The following is a 15,313-nucleotide window of genomic DNA, read 5'->3' as shown; positions in this document are numbered from 1 at the left end:
TCTTCGTTCATGTGGAAGCGAAACAAACATCCCCAACAAGTCATTCAAACAAGAAAACGTAGAGTCATCAAGATTTCACATAACACACCATATTTTATTACTATTATCATCGGGCATGGTACAAGGTTATTTGTTCCAATTTACAAGCGAGGAAAAAGGTAGGGTAGAGGGGAGCCTAACTTCGCTACTCGGACTCCAAAATTGGTCACCCTCAAGTCTCATGGTCATCAAGCGGTGACCGAACCCCCACCATTGGGGCCGCTCGACCCACCGGACCCATGGAAAGGACCGATGAGGCCATTACCCCCGACTATGTTCTATGCATAAAACTTGAGAGGAACACGATCTATCATGCTAGTTTGTATCCACACGGTAGAATTGCAACAGCGGTAGGTAAGGTTCTCCTCCACATCAACTAGGTCGGTGAATAAAAACTCATTATTAATAGGAACGCCAACGTGCGCGTTCCCCATCCTACAAGTCTAAAATGTTAAAGAGTAAGTCGACACTTAGTAAGTAAAATCTATAGTCCTAAAGAAAGGAATTTACCTACCGCTTCATTTGGCGCCTACAAAACTAAAAAGGATTATGAGATACATATCAAATATAACTTTGTACACCACCACATGCATAAATAGCAAAACAATAGCAAAGAAATCTTTCTTTTCATGCAAGATACTTCCTAGATGCCTCATGTTCATGCATGACAATCATGCGTCCATTTCATTATTTTATTTTCCCTTTCTCATCATAATCATCATTCTTGTCGTAAGTCATGGGCTTCCCATCAAGGGGCATCACACTCCACGGCATCCTATTTAACAACCCTTCCGTGGGGGACCTCCCATTTCTCTCTTACGGGGCATCGCAAACTCCAGCGGCATCCCAAAACACTCCTCGGGGCATCTCATCGTTAACCCCGAAAAGTCTCACTATCATTCCCACTCAACCCATCCCATACCAAGCCTCGCGGTCAAATGAGCCATCCCGCCATCGGACAAGGCATCTCACCCTCTAGCAAGGCATCACCGTCACCTCAAGTAATGGCGGTTCTTACGTTTTCTTTATGTGATCATAACACACTATCTTTTTCATCCTTTAAGAGACATGGCAAGCAACCGTACTTGCGGTGCTAAAGTGTCAAGATGCATGCCTTTATTTGCTAAACAAGACCGGTGCGAAACGTAGGTGACCAAGGCCGGCAAGGCACAAGAAAGCTGACCGGCTCAAGGCATCGTCTTTTCTCCGCGATCGGAACGCGGTTTTTCTTATCTATTTTGAAAAAAATATATGCCAATCTTTAAGCAACCAACCAAGCATTCAAGCACATGAAATCAAACTAACCGTGAGCAAATGCCTCGACTTAAGATAAGAGAATTTACTTACTCTACTCAAGATAAAATGTCAAAAACGTGCAGCGGTGGTGGTCTCGGTGACGCGGCCAAGAAGTGGAGGGAGGAAGAAAAGGTGGCGGCAACCGGAGGGAAGAGAGAGAGCTTGTGACTTTGGGGAAAAACTAGATGATGTGAAGGTGTTCTATTTATAGAGCAAGATATCACGATGGTTGTAGTGATGACTAGCTAAGTGGACCAATGGGAAAGTTCCAAGTCTAAGCTCTAATTTATATGGTTAAAATTAGTGGACCAATCATAAGATTTCTTGTTGCCTAAGCCTATTTATTTTTAATCTAAAATCATATGATTAATGCAATTTGACTAATGAGAAGATTTCTTCTTCTCCAAGCCTATTTTGCCTAAGTATCACATGTCTAATTAGGCTAGATAATGTGGCAAAATCACATGGTTTCTTCTTGCATAATCTAGATTAATATTAATTTTTAATCCTAAATTAAGTAGGCCGAATGTCATAACCGTATAGTTTTCTTATTCCCCAAGACATAGTCAAAGTTAGGTCAAATATTAATTTTTTTGGACCAATCATAAGGTTTCCTCCTCTCCAAGCTAGCCTAATTTGATTAATTTGCTAGTATGTGGACCAATCACAAGGTTTCCTAAGCTAGCTTAATTACTAGTTTCTCTAGAAAATTCTAAAACTTAGGGTTTTCTATCCTCTAAATGAAGAAAATCACAAAACTTCTTCTTCCCTAAGTATTTGACTAGTCTTGTTGTTAAACTAATTAATCATACAAATCATCAAAATCAATTATAACTCAAGAAAATCTAAACTATGATGCCGCAGGAGGGTCATGACATTCTGAAATTCCTGCCAATTCAAGACCGTTGAATGAGAAATATCTATTGATGTATTTCAGTTTTATTTCGCTCGGATCCGATCAATCCTAAGTTAACTGACCAAAGGGAAAGGCTAACGCATGGCAAAGTACGTGGACCTGCGAAACTCGAATGAGAAATGGCGCTTTGACCATAAGGATTGCCAAGGGAATGTTTAGAACCAATAAAGGCCGATCTAAGAACGATGGTGGAATCTATTGCTAGCGTTATACGATTAAGACGCGTGTGATGCCGCTTAACCAACGTATGATTTGCAAATCTTTCCTAAATCGAACTATGACGATCGAGACCGTCGGAACTAGTAATAAACTCTCGCAATTACATGGAAATTAAGTCGTCGTATCTTGAGTCATCCTAAGTGTGATGAGGATCACAGAGTCGATACGCATAACGTCTACAAAAGCCACCCGTTAGTTCGAAATAAACTGGAATTACGATTGACGAAAAATCGATCACGAAATGGGATCTTGAATTGGAAAGAAAAAAAAATGGAAATGAAGAATCTCAACATTGGATACGTATTGGACATCGCCTCATCGAGGGAATGAAATTTTGGATAGAAAGTATAAAGTGACCATTTTGCCCTCAAGGTTAATGCATGTAATAAGGTGGTATAAGGGCAATTTAGTCATTTTCTCCCTTATATATGTGTTGATAGAAAATGATAAGAAAATATGAAATTTTTGGTGGATATTTTATTGTGGATGCTAAGTGTCAATGCAAGACCCCGTATTGCCATCAATAATTGGAGTCAACTATTGCACTTTTGACCCATTGACCATTGACTAAGAAAGACCAAATATAATCCCTTTCTTTCTCCTTCAGCTCGTGGATAACCATTTCCCTTGCTCTGAAAGTTTCTGCTCATTCTCTCTCTTTTTTTTTTTTTTTGTCGCCGGACAGAACTGTTGCTGCTCACTGTTTCGGCCATATCTCCTTCGTCCGACATCTTTTTGAGATAAGGTCACCTCCATTTGAAAGATAATTGTCTTGGCTTTCCAGGGACATATTATGGGAAAAAAATGGGCCAGTAGTTTTTCCGGTAGAGCAGTTGGAATGGACGAAGGTCAGAATTCGAGCTGACATGAGTTGTTGAGCTTTTAGTGGGCTTTAAGAGCTCAAATAGTCCCAAATTTTCGGTGACTTGATCCCAACATATAATAGTAGGGTTTGATGATCTGAGATTGAGAATTTATTTGGTTTTGGATGTGGTTCTATGGATGGTTTAGGTTGAATTTCACAAGACAGATTCTGTCTTCTTGCAGACCGGTTGGAAACAGAGCTGTGTGAAGCCATTTGGGGTGTTAATTGAAGTTCAAATTCACGGTAAGACATCTACACTCATGTATTGAGGTGTTAATGAAGAGATTAAGTGATAAATTGAGGAATAAATGAGGTTTAAGGGGCTGTTTAGCATGATTAACCCAGAACCGGTTTTGCCCTGTGGGTGCTCTGTTAAAAACTGAATCTGTTGGGGGTTAAATAAGAGGTAATTTGGCTTGGAAATGATTAGTGAGACATCATAAGTCATTGTATGAGATGTTATTAAGGTATTGGCACAAGGGACTTGAGAAATGATTAAGTTTTAATATGGAAAATGTGGTTTTTCCTAGGACGGCACTTGATCCCTGTTTTGGCCAAGAGTTACTGACCTAGAAGGGTCGTGCGATTTGGAAATTTTTAGCTCAATCTAAGGGTAAGTGACCCTTAAACCTATATTAGGACATTAGGACGCAACTGGACGAGTTGCTTGCTGAATTGATGAATGGGAATATTTATACTGTTCAATTTGATGAGGGCCGAATGAATTGGTTGTGGATTGAGCCATGTGCATTTGTTACGCTGTGAAACTTTAATTTTATGGCTAAATTATTGATGTATGCATTTGATTGCCATGTAACCTCAAGTGGCCGTACGAGATTTAGGCCTTGAGTAGCGAAGGTGTCAAGCCTAAGGGCCCATGGCACCCTGATGTGTCGAAACATGGGGTAGTGAATTGAAATTATCCCGATGCGTCAGAACGCGAGATTAGCTAATGTATGTCGACATAAGCCTTAAAATGGCACTAGAAACCCGAAGCGTCCGAACGCGGGTTTAAGAACCGTTATAGTCCGATGCGTCCGAACGTGGACTAAATCTTTGAGTTGAGAATTATGATGAAGGATGCGTTTGGGACCACTTTAGGTAAATGCAAAGTCATTTTCCCAAAGATATTTGAGCGAAGGTGTATTTGGTGAAAGCTAATGGTGTTTGGATAACCCATTTTCATGTATATTTTGCAAAGCAACTTTGAAATAATAAAATAAAAAAAAAACTGAAGGTAAGCATGGCAGGGGAAGCACGGAGGCAGCCAATTGTTGGCCAGAAGCGATCGCCGCCCACGCGAAGCCACAAAGCTTGTCGCAACTCCCGTCGAAGCTCGGCGAAGCCCGGACGATGAAGGTCAAAGAAGTTTTGCGAAGCCCGGGCGACGAAGGTCAGAGAAGTTTCGTGAAACCCATCGCCGACATCGCGACCCCAGGCGAAGGCCATCGGGGTAGATCGACCTTGAGGGATGAGATGGCGGGGTCACGTGACCTCGGGTGAGGCGATGCCGCGGATGCGCGACGCCAAGTGAGGCGACGCCGGGGATGCGCGACGCCAAGTGAGGGACGCCGAGGTCACGGATCTGCGGTCAAAGAACCAGATCTGGGTCGCTCGATCTCGATCTCGATCTCAACCTCAACTCACAACAAATCAGACAAAGACAACAACTCCGGCTAAGATAGCGGCTTGACGGCCACCGTGGCCCTCGATCTCAACCCAAGTTTTGGGCGTTGGGAAGAAGATGACCTCGCCTTGAATGAGAACCAGTGAGCGTAAGAACACGCTTGGGCATTGGGAAGAAGACGAATGATTTTTTAGGGCAAAAGTGGAACAAATAATTATCCGTGGGGGCAATTTGGGAAAAAAAAATCAATACTTACCTTGAAACCAGCCTTCCGAAAATGCTCAAAGTCCAAGGCGGGTCTCCACCTACTTTGGGCTTTCAGCTTTGGCTAATGGTAGCATTTTCCCAAAGTGGCCCAAAAAAAAGTTACCAAACACCTAAACTTTTTCCCAAAGGACTTTAGAGGTCTAAAGTCCCTTGGGAAAGCTATTCCCAAACGCACCCGAAATGACGGAAAAATTTTCATCTTACGAATTGTTTGTGTTAGTTCGTAGCTTGGTTTCACGTGTTTTACATCCTCGTGATTGGTGGTTTGCTATATACCAATTATGCCATAGATGCATTGATATTTGGATATCATGTATTGCTTGGTCTGATAAATCTTTGCCTACGGTCTTTAATGCGTGGTCTGGTGGGACCGACGACCTAGTTTAGGTTTAGGGCTAGCTTATTGAGACGTAAGTCTCACCCCTTCGTGGGATTTGTTTTTTTTTTTTTTTTCAGATCCTAAACCTTGAAGATGCTACCTATACGCCTAGGCAATCCCAAGGAGATGACTGCCTATTTTGATGAGTTCCCAAATGGTCGTGGTGTAGTTTTTGTTAGAAAATGTACTACTGTTTGGGTCGATGAGGGAGGGGAGCATTGGAAACCTCATCGTTTTGAAGTATGGATTCGTCGCGTCGGGGATAGTACTACTGGTCCACTAAAGGCTACCGAGGTCTCTAAAGGTGTCGTACCTTCTTGGTGTCATCCAGTTCGTGACGAGATAAAGGTAGAGGTTTCGATGGTTGGTTCGAGGAATGTTTCCGAGAAAACCCCGACAGTTAAGGAGAGTATCGAGGTGATTAAGATATCCGCTCCAGAAGACGATATGGATGACGATTCGGCAGAGGTGCGCTCCGAGACCTTCTCCGACTATGATCCCGATAATGACGATGAGGAAAATGAAGACGAAGCCGACGATTCGACTTAGTGACCTTAAGGGTTTTCAAGATGACTTTTGGGAATAGATCTCTTTTGTTAGGACCTTGATGCACCCTTTTGGATTTGGTCCTCGGCTCCTCCGACCCTAATGTGTACTGGTGTATGCTCTTTCCCCGACCGTTGCATATGAACCGAATGTTTTATCCCGTATATAGTTGTTATCCCAAGTTATCCTTTTGTCTTTTGTATGGAGTTGTTTTTACTTTCCGCATGCTTGCTTCATTTCATACGTGCACCGTGGTTATTATCCCGGGAGTATTTATGGCGTTGACGGATGTGACGCGTTCGCAATGCTATGTGGGGCGTCACAAGAGCCGCTTGTGGCCGTCCTTCGTCGGCACTCACGGCCGCCCAAGGCCGGCGCGCGCTTCGTGGTCGTGCCATGACCGGCATGTGACCAATACGGGGTTGGGCCTTGAAGTGGTCCGCTGTCTAAATTTGTGGATGTGACATTAACAACTTTGATCAGACGAAAATGCTCTGCTAAATCCTAAACATTCAATCATCTAAAATGTTCCTTCAATAGTATTCGAAGGCAATCAAAAGGATTGCTTGACACTGTTATAACATATGGCAAACTAGGCATAGAATACCAATGGTAGATAGGGTACCCACTTGTTACAGGGGACACCGGCCAATCATGGAGTGCCACGTGTTATGTGCACATGAGCCGACACCAAGCCCACCATAAATGTTAGGGGATAGGCCTGACCATCCTTAACAAGCCTCACTCAGAGCCCACTAAGCTAAAATTATCTAAAACATCTCATTTGGATGGGAATAATTATCCTTGTGAAAAGCAATTCTCATGTGGAGTAAGCCGGCTATAAATCCATAACGATAGTATCTATTACTAGTGTTCAAGAGATTACATAAAAAAATAATATGCATATGTTTCCTCAGATATGAAAGGATGGAATGCGTATCTACAACAGTACGTCTCTTTAAACATAATTTTTGACAAAATTAACCATCATTAAAAAAAATAAAAAATAAAAATAATAAAACCCTTGTCATCTTAGGGAAACTGATTTATGATGACTGATAACGAGTTTATTTGGGACACTATATAAGATTCATTGGATTTGCTTTGGTATTGATTGGATTTGCTTTGGTGTCCTTTGAGATAGTTTATAGATCGGGAAAACAAAAGAAAAAACAAAAAAAAAAAGGAAGGAATAATGCCGAAAATAAATGGGTTTTCCTAAATGATGCGGCAGATTTCTGTGGGATGCTGAAATGGTTCTATTAGTTTAAATAATCATTTATTATTTACCACATCATTTAGCTTACCCGTTTCGTTTACAAATCTGGATATCTCTAACATTACTCTAATTTATCCGATGGTTGATACTCGAGGACACATCGCAAGATCTTCTATTATGTCTTCTGACACGATCCAAAGCTAGGGTTTTGTAATTTTGCCAACAATAAGTTCGATGCGAACGGACAAGAAAAATCAATGGGATAATTATTCAAAAAGCCTTAAACCTATTGTACACAGTCAGTTCAGTCATAAATTTTTTTATCTTGTCAAATTATTCATAATCCTTTGGACAACTTGCTAGTATTTTCAATCAATTTTCACCAAATATCATTAATGGACTCCGGCCATCCTACACAACCATGGCTAATGTCGATCCTTTTTGCAATTTTTTTTCAAATTTTCTAGAATTTTTTCCTTTTTTTTCTTTTTCTTTTCTTTTCTTTTCTTTCCTTTTTTTTTCTTTTTTTTCTTATTTTCGTCTACTGATCACCGGGGCCTTGGAGATGCCGGCGGAGATCACTGGCCATAGGTAAGGGCTGGATTGCCCTCCCTTTTTCTTTTTTTGATCGTTTCTACATGTGCTTATTAAGAAGATAAAATGTACAGGTCGATGACGTGCCCGAAATGTCGTCCTTAATGACTTGAGGCATTTTGGTAGGATATTGCGTACTCGGGGATCGGGGCGTGACAATAAATAAGAAATCTAGAAATGATGGAATCATGCTTGAAACTTCATGATTTTGATGCCAATGTTAAAAATCCCATCAATTCATTTTAAAGTTTAAGATGGTAATTGAAACGTGTTTCAAAAAAGGATTTTTTTCAACGTACATGCAGATGAGAAATGATTGGTTATATTTTTTAGCAAAATTAGTTTGCGAAAACTATTTTCATTGTCGACAACAAAAACAATTCATGTCTAACTATTTTGGTGGGCGACGAAGATATTTTGCATTCGCTCATTTATTTTTTGGACAATGTTTTCCAAATCTTGAGTTTTCCGTGAAACAAACACATCCAAGTGTACATAGGCCATGATGTCAAGCCCAAGTTTCCATAAGATTAAGGTTCTGTTTGTTTCGCAAAAAATGACCGATTTGAAAAATATAGAAATGATGCATGTATCGCTTGACATAATTAGTTAATGAAAAATGTTTTCATTACCGACAACCTCAAATATTTACGTATACGATGAGAATACGTTTCGTCCATTCATTTTCTTAAGCGATATAAACAATCATTTGTTGAAAAATATTTTTTAAAGTACGCATTTTTTTGCAAAAACAAACGGAGTCGAGATAGGGGGCTAAGCAGCATACAAGCAATGGCGGCGGTGTCAAGGTAAAACCTTAATAAGCCTCGAAGTCGAATGAACTTTTCAGGGTTTCCGAGTCCTCGTGCTTTGTTGTTCCCTTTAATGAAACTGATAGAAGTGTGATCTTTCTCTTAAAGAAAGAAGTATGTTTGCTTCGGAAATAAGCATTTCCGATGGTTTAAGCAACGGGCCGGCACATGTTGGTTGGGCGACGAATCTCACCATTGTTCTACAAGTTCTTATGGATTTCCAACATATCGTAGGGTTTACAAATGGATTTGTCACTCTTGCTAACTTGTAAGAATAACGCTCAAATGGATATTACAAGCTTACAAAGCAGACGAACTCACAATCGTTACTTACAACGCAAATCGTTCTTTAAAATTCGGACATCTTCTCGCCATTAAATATGTTCAACAAGTTTTCGAAGACACTCATTAGCAAGACTTTTGCATACTTTCAATTGCAAACCCATATTCAACTTCTGAATTGATAATTCGTATTTTGACCCAAAAAAAGTTAATAATTCGTATGAGTTAGTCAAATGAACAGAATAAGGACCTCAAAAACCGAATATAAAACCGTATATTCCAAGTACTCTGTTCTTCATTTTTCATCATCACAATGAAGACGGAACCTTAAATTAGTGCACCTGCACCATAATGCTGCCATGAAAGCACCCAACTGTCTCTGTCCGGGCTTATCTGCGTTGACCCAAGAAAGAGTTATCGTTGGAAAGCGCAAGCTCTTTAAAAGTTGAAAACGACCGTAATAAAAGTCACGAGCAACCCTCCTCGCATCGCTTCTGAGAAAGGCCAAGGAGAGTTGAAGTCGAAAGCTTTTTGGTTTCATCCCAATCCTGGGAATAGAGTTGAAACTTCGGGTCCATTTTTGTGTGCGCGCGGGAGAGAGAGAGACGGTGGTCTCTTGCTTCTCGTAACTGAAGCTATGATAAGAAACTTTTTCCAGCTACAGTCAGCACGCCAAATCTTATCGATTTCCTTGGCGCTTCTCGAAAGCCTCGATTTGTTTAATGTAAAGAACGCGCAGTTTTTTCGTTGCCCGCTCTCGCAAGGAAGCCCGTGAGTCCTCCTTTAGCCAACCGAACTCGACCTAAACCATCACCCCCGCGTCCGAAGCTTCTCTCTTGTTTGGCCTCTCTGGTTCATCACTTCAATGGAGCAGAAGCGGAGGCAGAGCACGAAAGCAATTAGCGTGGAAAAGTTTGATCCTTTTTCGTAGGTGAGCTATTTTTTGCCGTCGTTTTCTTGATTTTTCCTGCAATGTCTGTAAACTTCTGTTCTGGGTCTCTCTCTCTCTCTCTCTCTCTCTCTCTCTCTCTCTCTTGTGGGGTTCTCATGGTTCAAAGTCTTCTCCAGCTGATCGGATTTTCTTTTTGTCATTTTTTCACATGGATATTCAGATGTTAATCTTTCCAGTTCCAGCTCTTATGCTCTTAGCATCTTCCTGTAGAAGTTTTCTGTGTTGTGAATTCATATCTGGGTCTTTGATCTTGAGTGTGTTTAACTGTCCCCTTTTTCGTGTTTGTCTTGTAGCTTCTTTCCTCCTTTTCTGGCCCCTCTCATGGGGTTTTGCTCCGGTGCCATTGGCGTTGACCTTTTTTTCTTTTTCATTTTGTTGGACTATTTTTCTAATGCTTGTTAGCTACGGACGAGTATCCGACTATCAATTGCTGGTGAATTGTGACAGAACAGAAATAAAGAATTACCTGCGAGCTTATTAAAAATGGATATGGAGGCTCCTTTTTAATTTGGGGCAGATTTCCTTTTTCCCCAGTTGTTACTGTCTCTTTCTTTCCACATTGGTTGTTGGGGAGGTGATTTGTTTGACTTCTAAAAGTTATATCTCTACCAAATGTAGGACTCACAAAGAAAGAGCTTACATTTGTAATCCTTGCTTGTTGATTTGTAGACATAGCATTTTGATCTGGGAGGACAGCATTGAGTTGTATGCAATGGAGTGCTTCTACTACTTCAAGAACAAATCGAAACCCAAGGAACGGAGATCGGCACCGGAGTTGGAGAGGGAATCGAACAATTCAGCCACCACCGCCGATCGTGTCGCTAAGTCCTCGTGCTCAGCTACTTCGCCTCGCGGTATACCGGAACTCTATGAGGAGAAGGCCCACAATTTGCTGGTGTTTTCTTTCTCGGAGCTCAAGCAAGCAACGAATGGTTTTAGCAGGCTTCTTAAGATTGGAGAAGGTGGATTTGGGTGTGTTTATAAAGGTTCCATTAAGCCTGTTGACAGAACGGGCGAGCCGATCCAGGTTGCCATTAAGAAGCTTAACAGGGATGGGTTGCAGGTGCGGAGTTTTGCACTGTTTTCACAGTATTTGTTGTGAACAATACAGAGAAGTTCAATTAAGTTGGCTTCTTTTCATCACATATCTTCAATTTGGAAATGCTTGGTATTATCTTTGGAGTTTCTATCCTTAGCTTTTAATGGTATTGATGCCCTCCGTGGACAACCTACTTTATGACTTTCGTGTTATCCTCATTTAGACCTGTATTCCAATGGACCTGTTTTCTCCTTATTCAGACATCAAGAACAGATTTTCAATTTGGCACAGCTCTGTTGGACAATTTTTGGGTGGGCCATCGGTTCATTGAAATGTTTTATTTTTGCAGTATATTCAATTGATAGATCAAGTAGATGCTCCGCAGCTAGAGTTTTCCCTTTATTGTGTTAATGTTTCTCCTCTCTGTTTAGGGTCACAAACAATGGATTGCAGAAGTTCAATTTCTCGGCATTGTGGAGCATGCAAACCTTGTCAAACTCATAGGATATTGTTCTGAAGACAGCGAACGAGGAAGGCAGCACCTTCTAGCGTACGAGTTTATGCCAAACAAAAGCTTGGAAGATCATCTATTTAATACAGCATATGCTGCTCTTTCATGGCAAGCTAGATTGAGCATAATACTAGGAGCAGCTCAAGGTTTGGCTTATCTTCACGAAGGATTGGAAGTTCAGGTACCATTATAGATCATTGATGACTTTCGTACATTTGCAGCTTCAATTTCTGCATCTTTGATTAGCTTCCAAACTTACTTCTTTTCTTAGACAATTGTTTTTGCAAAACTAGCGAGCCTCAATGTGTGCCTTTTGCGTTTAAGGAACTTAGCTTACAGTGAGCTGGTTATCTTGTCTTCCCCTAGTAAAATATGTGAGATGTGGTTCAACATCCTTGTTCAGTATCCTACATTGTTTATCTACTGTAAATAATCATCGTAGCCAAGTTGATCAAATGCAGCCTCTCTATATGCTTTTCTTGGATTTTTGACATCATGAAGTAAACAGAAAGTGTTGCAAATATATATGATCTTTATATGACTTTGTCCTGTGAACTCTTCTTTGTTTTGAATCTGGTGACAGAGAGAGGCACATCGAATGGCTTATATCTCCATTCTGTTAATGATGCAGTCCAGTTGTGATTTTTGCTCAATGATCAGTTCATTTGGATTCTTAACTTGCCGTTTTAAGATGTACCAGTTGAATTGAACTGCAGTCATTTAACTCAACCATGTTAAGTTCATGTTACTGACAAGTGGACCACATTGCTGGTTCTTTTTCTTCAAAATGCTGGAGCTAGGTTCCTCACCAACTAGTGTTGAAGACCTCGTTACTTTGACTTAACAAAACTCGATAGATCGGGTTGTTGCTTTAATTATCGTTGTTGTTCAGAAACTGGGATAAGAATGATGAGAATGTGCTTTGTAAGCCTAAGTCTCTAATATGTGGAAGAACTCAGATTCTATGCAAGGTCAGGCAGCCTTTCTTGAATCTATTGGAAAAACAATTGTGGTTTTCCTATCTTCTCAGTTGGATTTTGTTCCCATAATTTAAGTATCCAGCAATCAAACTTACTCAGTATCATACATATGATGTTTCTAATCCACCGACTCGATAGCAATCATTTCCTATTCTTCATTACTTAAACATACCGATGCTAGTTTTTCGAGTCACTTTTTGATGTTACTAGAAAGTTATCAGTTGTGTCGTTTGTCTACTCTGGGCTGAGGTTTGAAGCCCCAGGCTATCGTCAGGAATATTGTATTCTCCATTCAAATCGATTTGCTTTCGATCTGAATGTGTAGGTGATACACAGAGATTTCAAGGCCTCGAATGTATTATTGGATGAGGACTTCAAACCAAAGCTTTCAGACTTCGGGCTTGCACGAGTGGGACCCACACATGACCATACTCATGTTTCAACTGCTGTAAGTTACACTTAAACTGATTCTTGACCCCCTGTAGCCAATTGTTTAGAGACAATTAGTGTTCTTCTATAGAAGACTTGGCTACATTTGTTGAGCTAAAAGTTTTCACGGTGCTCAAATCCTTTTTCTCTATAAGTAACTATGGGTGCATCGACAATGTTTTCCAATTTGAAGATGTATCCATAAGAATGAAAAAAGGAAGGTGTTTGGCTTTTGTTGAAATGACTAATAGCTTGTCTCAATTCTCGGCAGAATTTTTTTCTCAAAATTCAGTGCATGGCTTATTGAAAATCATTTTTTTTTTTTCATACGAACCAAATCTTGCAATGGGAACAAAAGAATTTTACAACTTCATTGCTTATGATAACTTTTTCCTTGACCAGGTGGTAGGAACATATGGATATGCTGCTCCTGATTACATCGAGACTGGTCACTTGACAACTAAAAGCGATGTGTGGAGTTTCGGCGTCGTTTTGTATGAAGTGCTAACTGGAAGGCGATCACTGGAGAGGAACCGTCCGAGAGCTGAACAAAAACTTTTGGAATGGGTGAAACAGCATCCTGCTAATAGCAGGAAATTCAGCTCAATAATTGATCCCCGACTCGAGGATCAGTACTCAATCAGTGCGGCTCGCAAGATTGCTAAATTAGCAGACAGTTGCTTGTTAAAGAGTTCAAAAGATCGGCCGAAGATGAGTCAAGTGGTGCATAGTTTGCGGGAGATAATACAGGTTTCGGGTGCCGGAGATGATGCAAGTCAGGCAGCGGATAGGAGCTTCGAGTTTAGTGAGAATGAACCGGGCGACTCTGAATCAAACCCTGGTCAAACTGGAAGAACTTCTGAGTCATGGAAAAGGCGAATGGCCCATTTAGCTAAATTGGGAGAGCATGTCGAGGGCGCGAGCAGGAGAAGATTTCTGATCATGCAGAGGACAAGAGTGCAATAAATCTTGATCTTCTTAAAGCAATCAGATTACTCCAACACTTTCTCTCAATGTCGTATAAACTTGAGGTTTTTTGCGAGGCTTGGCTCAGCTCGGCTAGGCTCGGGTCTTCCTTTGTACAGGTAACAGAAGAGAGATGGTAAATATATCGTTTTGCTTATCATTTTGTATGTATCTACATGTTCTGCTTCTTGACTTGAATAGAACTCAGGGACGTATGTACTTCAGCAGTCTACTGCTCCATAATCCAATTTTCAGAGTGAATTTGTGGCATTTTCCTCTCGAGAAAGAAGCCTGTCTGCTGAAAGCTACGTCCTTGCAATAGAACTTGCGTGTTGCAATTGCCTACAAACTTGACATGGTAGCAGTTTGCAGTTATACATCAATCTGGTAGTTTTTTTCCCTGCATAAGTAGGTTATTCAGTCATAACCAATCATCATCAAGAGCAAATGGAATTCCCTGTCAGGAAAAGACATCAATTTTCGTTGATGCTTTCGCTTAGTCTCAAGCATATCTTGGTTCTTATTTGGGCAAGGTAAAAATTATGTAGACTTGCAACGAAAATGGACAATGCCCAACGACTCCAAAGCAAGGGGAAAATAACCAAAAAGTTCTAAATCTATTGTAATTGATAATTTTTCCCAACATGAGAGAGACAAGGGAAGATTAAATGTTTGAGGTACGCTTTGTTAGTGATCCAAAATCCATTTCGCACGCTGGACTGATATGGACACCTTTGCCGTCGAAAATGATTCAGGCCATCCGAGTCAGCGTGGCTCTCATGGCTATGTCGAAAAGGGGAACCCACCTGCCTGGCGCTAATGGAGGGCAATTCCTTAATACTAGAGGTGATAGGGACAATAAGGAAAGAAAAATAACCGACTGGAGTGCCGGGCGATATGTTCTAACAGACAGTACCTTTTACCGGCGACGTTTCTCTCGGCCCTTGCTACGATGTGTCCCGCCGAAAGGATCTGACTATATTACGAGAGAAATGTATGGAGGAGTTTGCGGACTTCACATGTGGAGACGAGCATTAGCTCATAAAGCAATGCCACGGCCCTTGACTATGAAGATCCCGAGGCTCATGCTCGTCGGAATCTTGTTAGAAACCCGCTATGAATCCCCGGCTGCCCCCACGGTGATCTAATCCCGGTGCACATGAATTTTGGAGAGAAGACAATGACCCATGTTAAGAGGTCGTCAGGACATCCAGGCTGGAGGTTGCAAGTGGCGTAGCCGGTCTAGATCGAGAGGAAGAGAGCAGCTCAGTGGGCCTAAGTCAAAGAGAAGAAGTTGGAACCACGGACCTGACAGCTTGAGCCAGCCATATGACCATAGTAGAAGTAGCGTTGACGGAGAGGAAGAAAGGCTAGT

The 15,313-nt window shown here is 41.1% G+C and overlaps 1 protein-coding gene across 1 annotated transcript; it reads left to right on the top strand.

Moving 5' to 3' along the window:
• Window positions 1–9,471: 9,471 nt before the first annotated feature.
• LOC115726570 (probable serine/threonine-protein kinase PBL19) lies at window positions 9,472–14,227 on the top strand. The gene is made up of 5 exons (XM_030656491.2): window positions 9,472–9,992; window positions 10,662–11,076; window positions 11,484–11,744; window positions 12,869–12,991; window positions 13,375–14,227. Exons 2-5 carry the CDS (start codon window positions 10,726–10,728, stop codon window positions 13,936–13,938), a joined length of 1,299 nt encoding a protein of 432 aa, XP_030512351.2. The 5' UTR covers window positions 9,472–9,992; window positions 10,662–10,725; the 3' UTR covers window positions 13,939–14,227.
• The last annotated feature ends 1,086 nt before the right edge of the window (window positions 14,228–15,313 follow it).

This window comes from Rhodamnia argentea, chromosome 9 (assembly GCF_020921035.1).
Source record: "Rhodamnia argentea isolate NSW1041297 chromosome 9, ASM2092103v1, whole genome shotgun sequence".
NCBI classification, from domain to species: Eukaryota; Viridiplantae; Streptophyta; class Magnoliopsida; order Myrtales; family Myrtaceae; genus Rhodamnia; species Rhodamnia argentea.
This window is presented reverse-complemented; position numbering and strand designations above follow the sequence as displayed.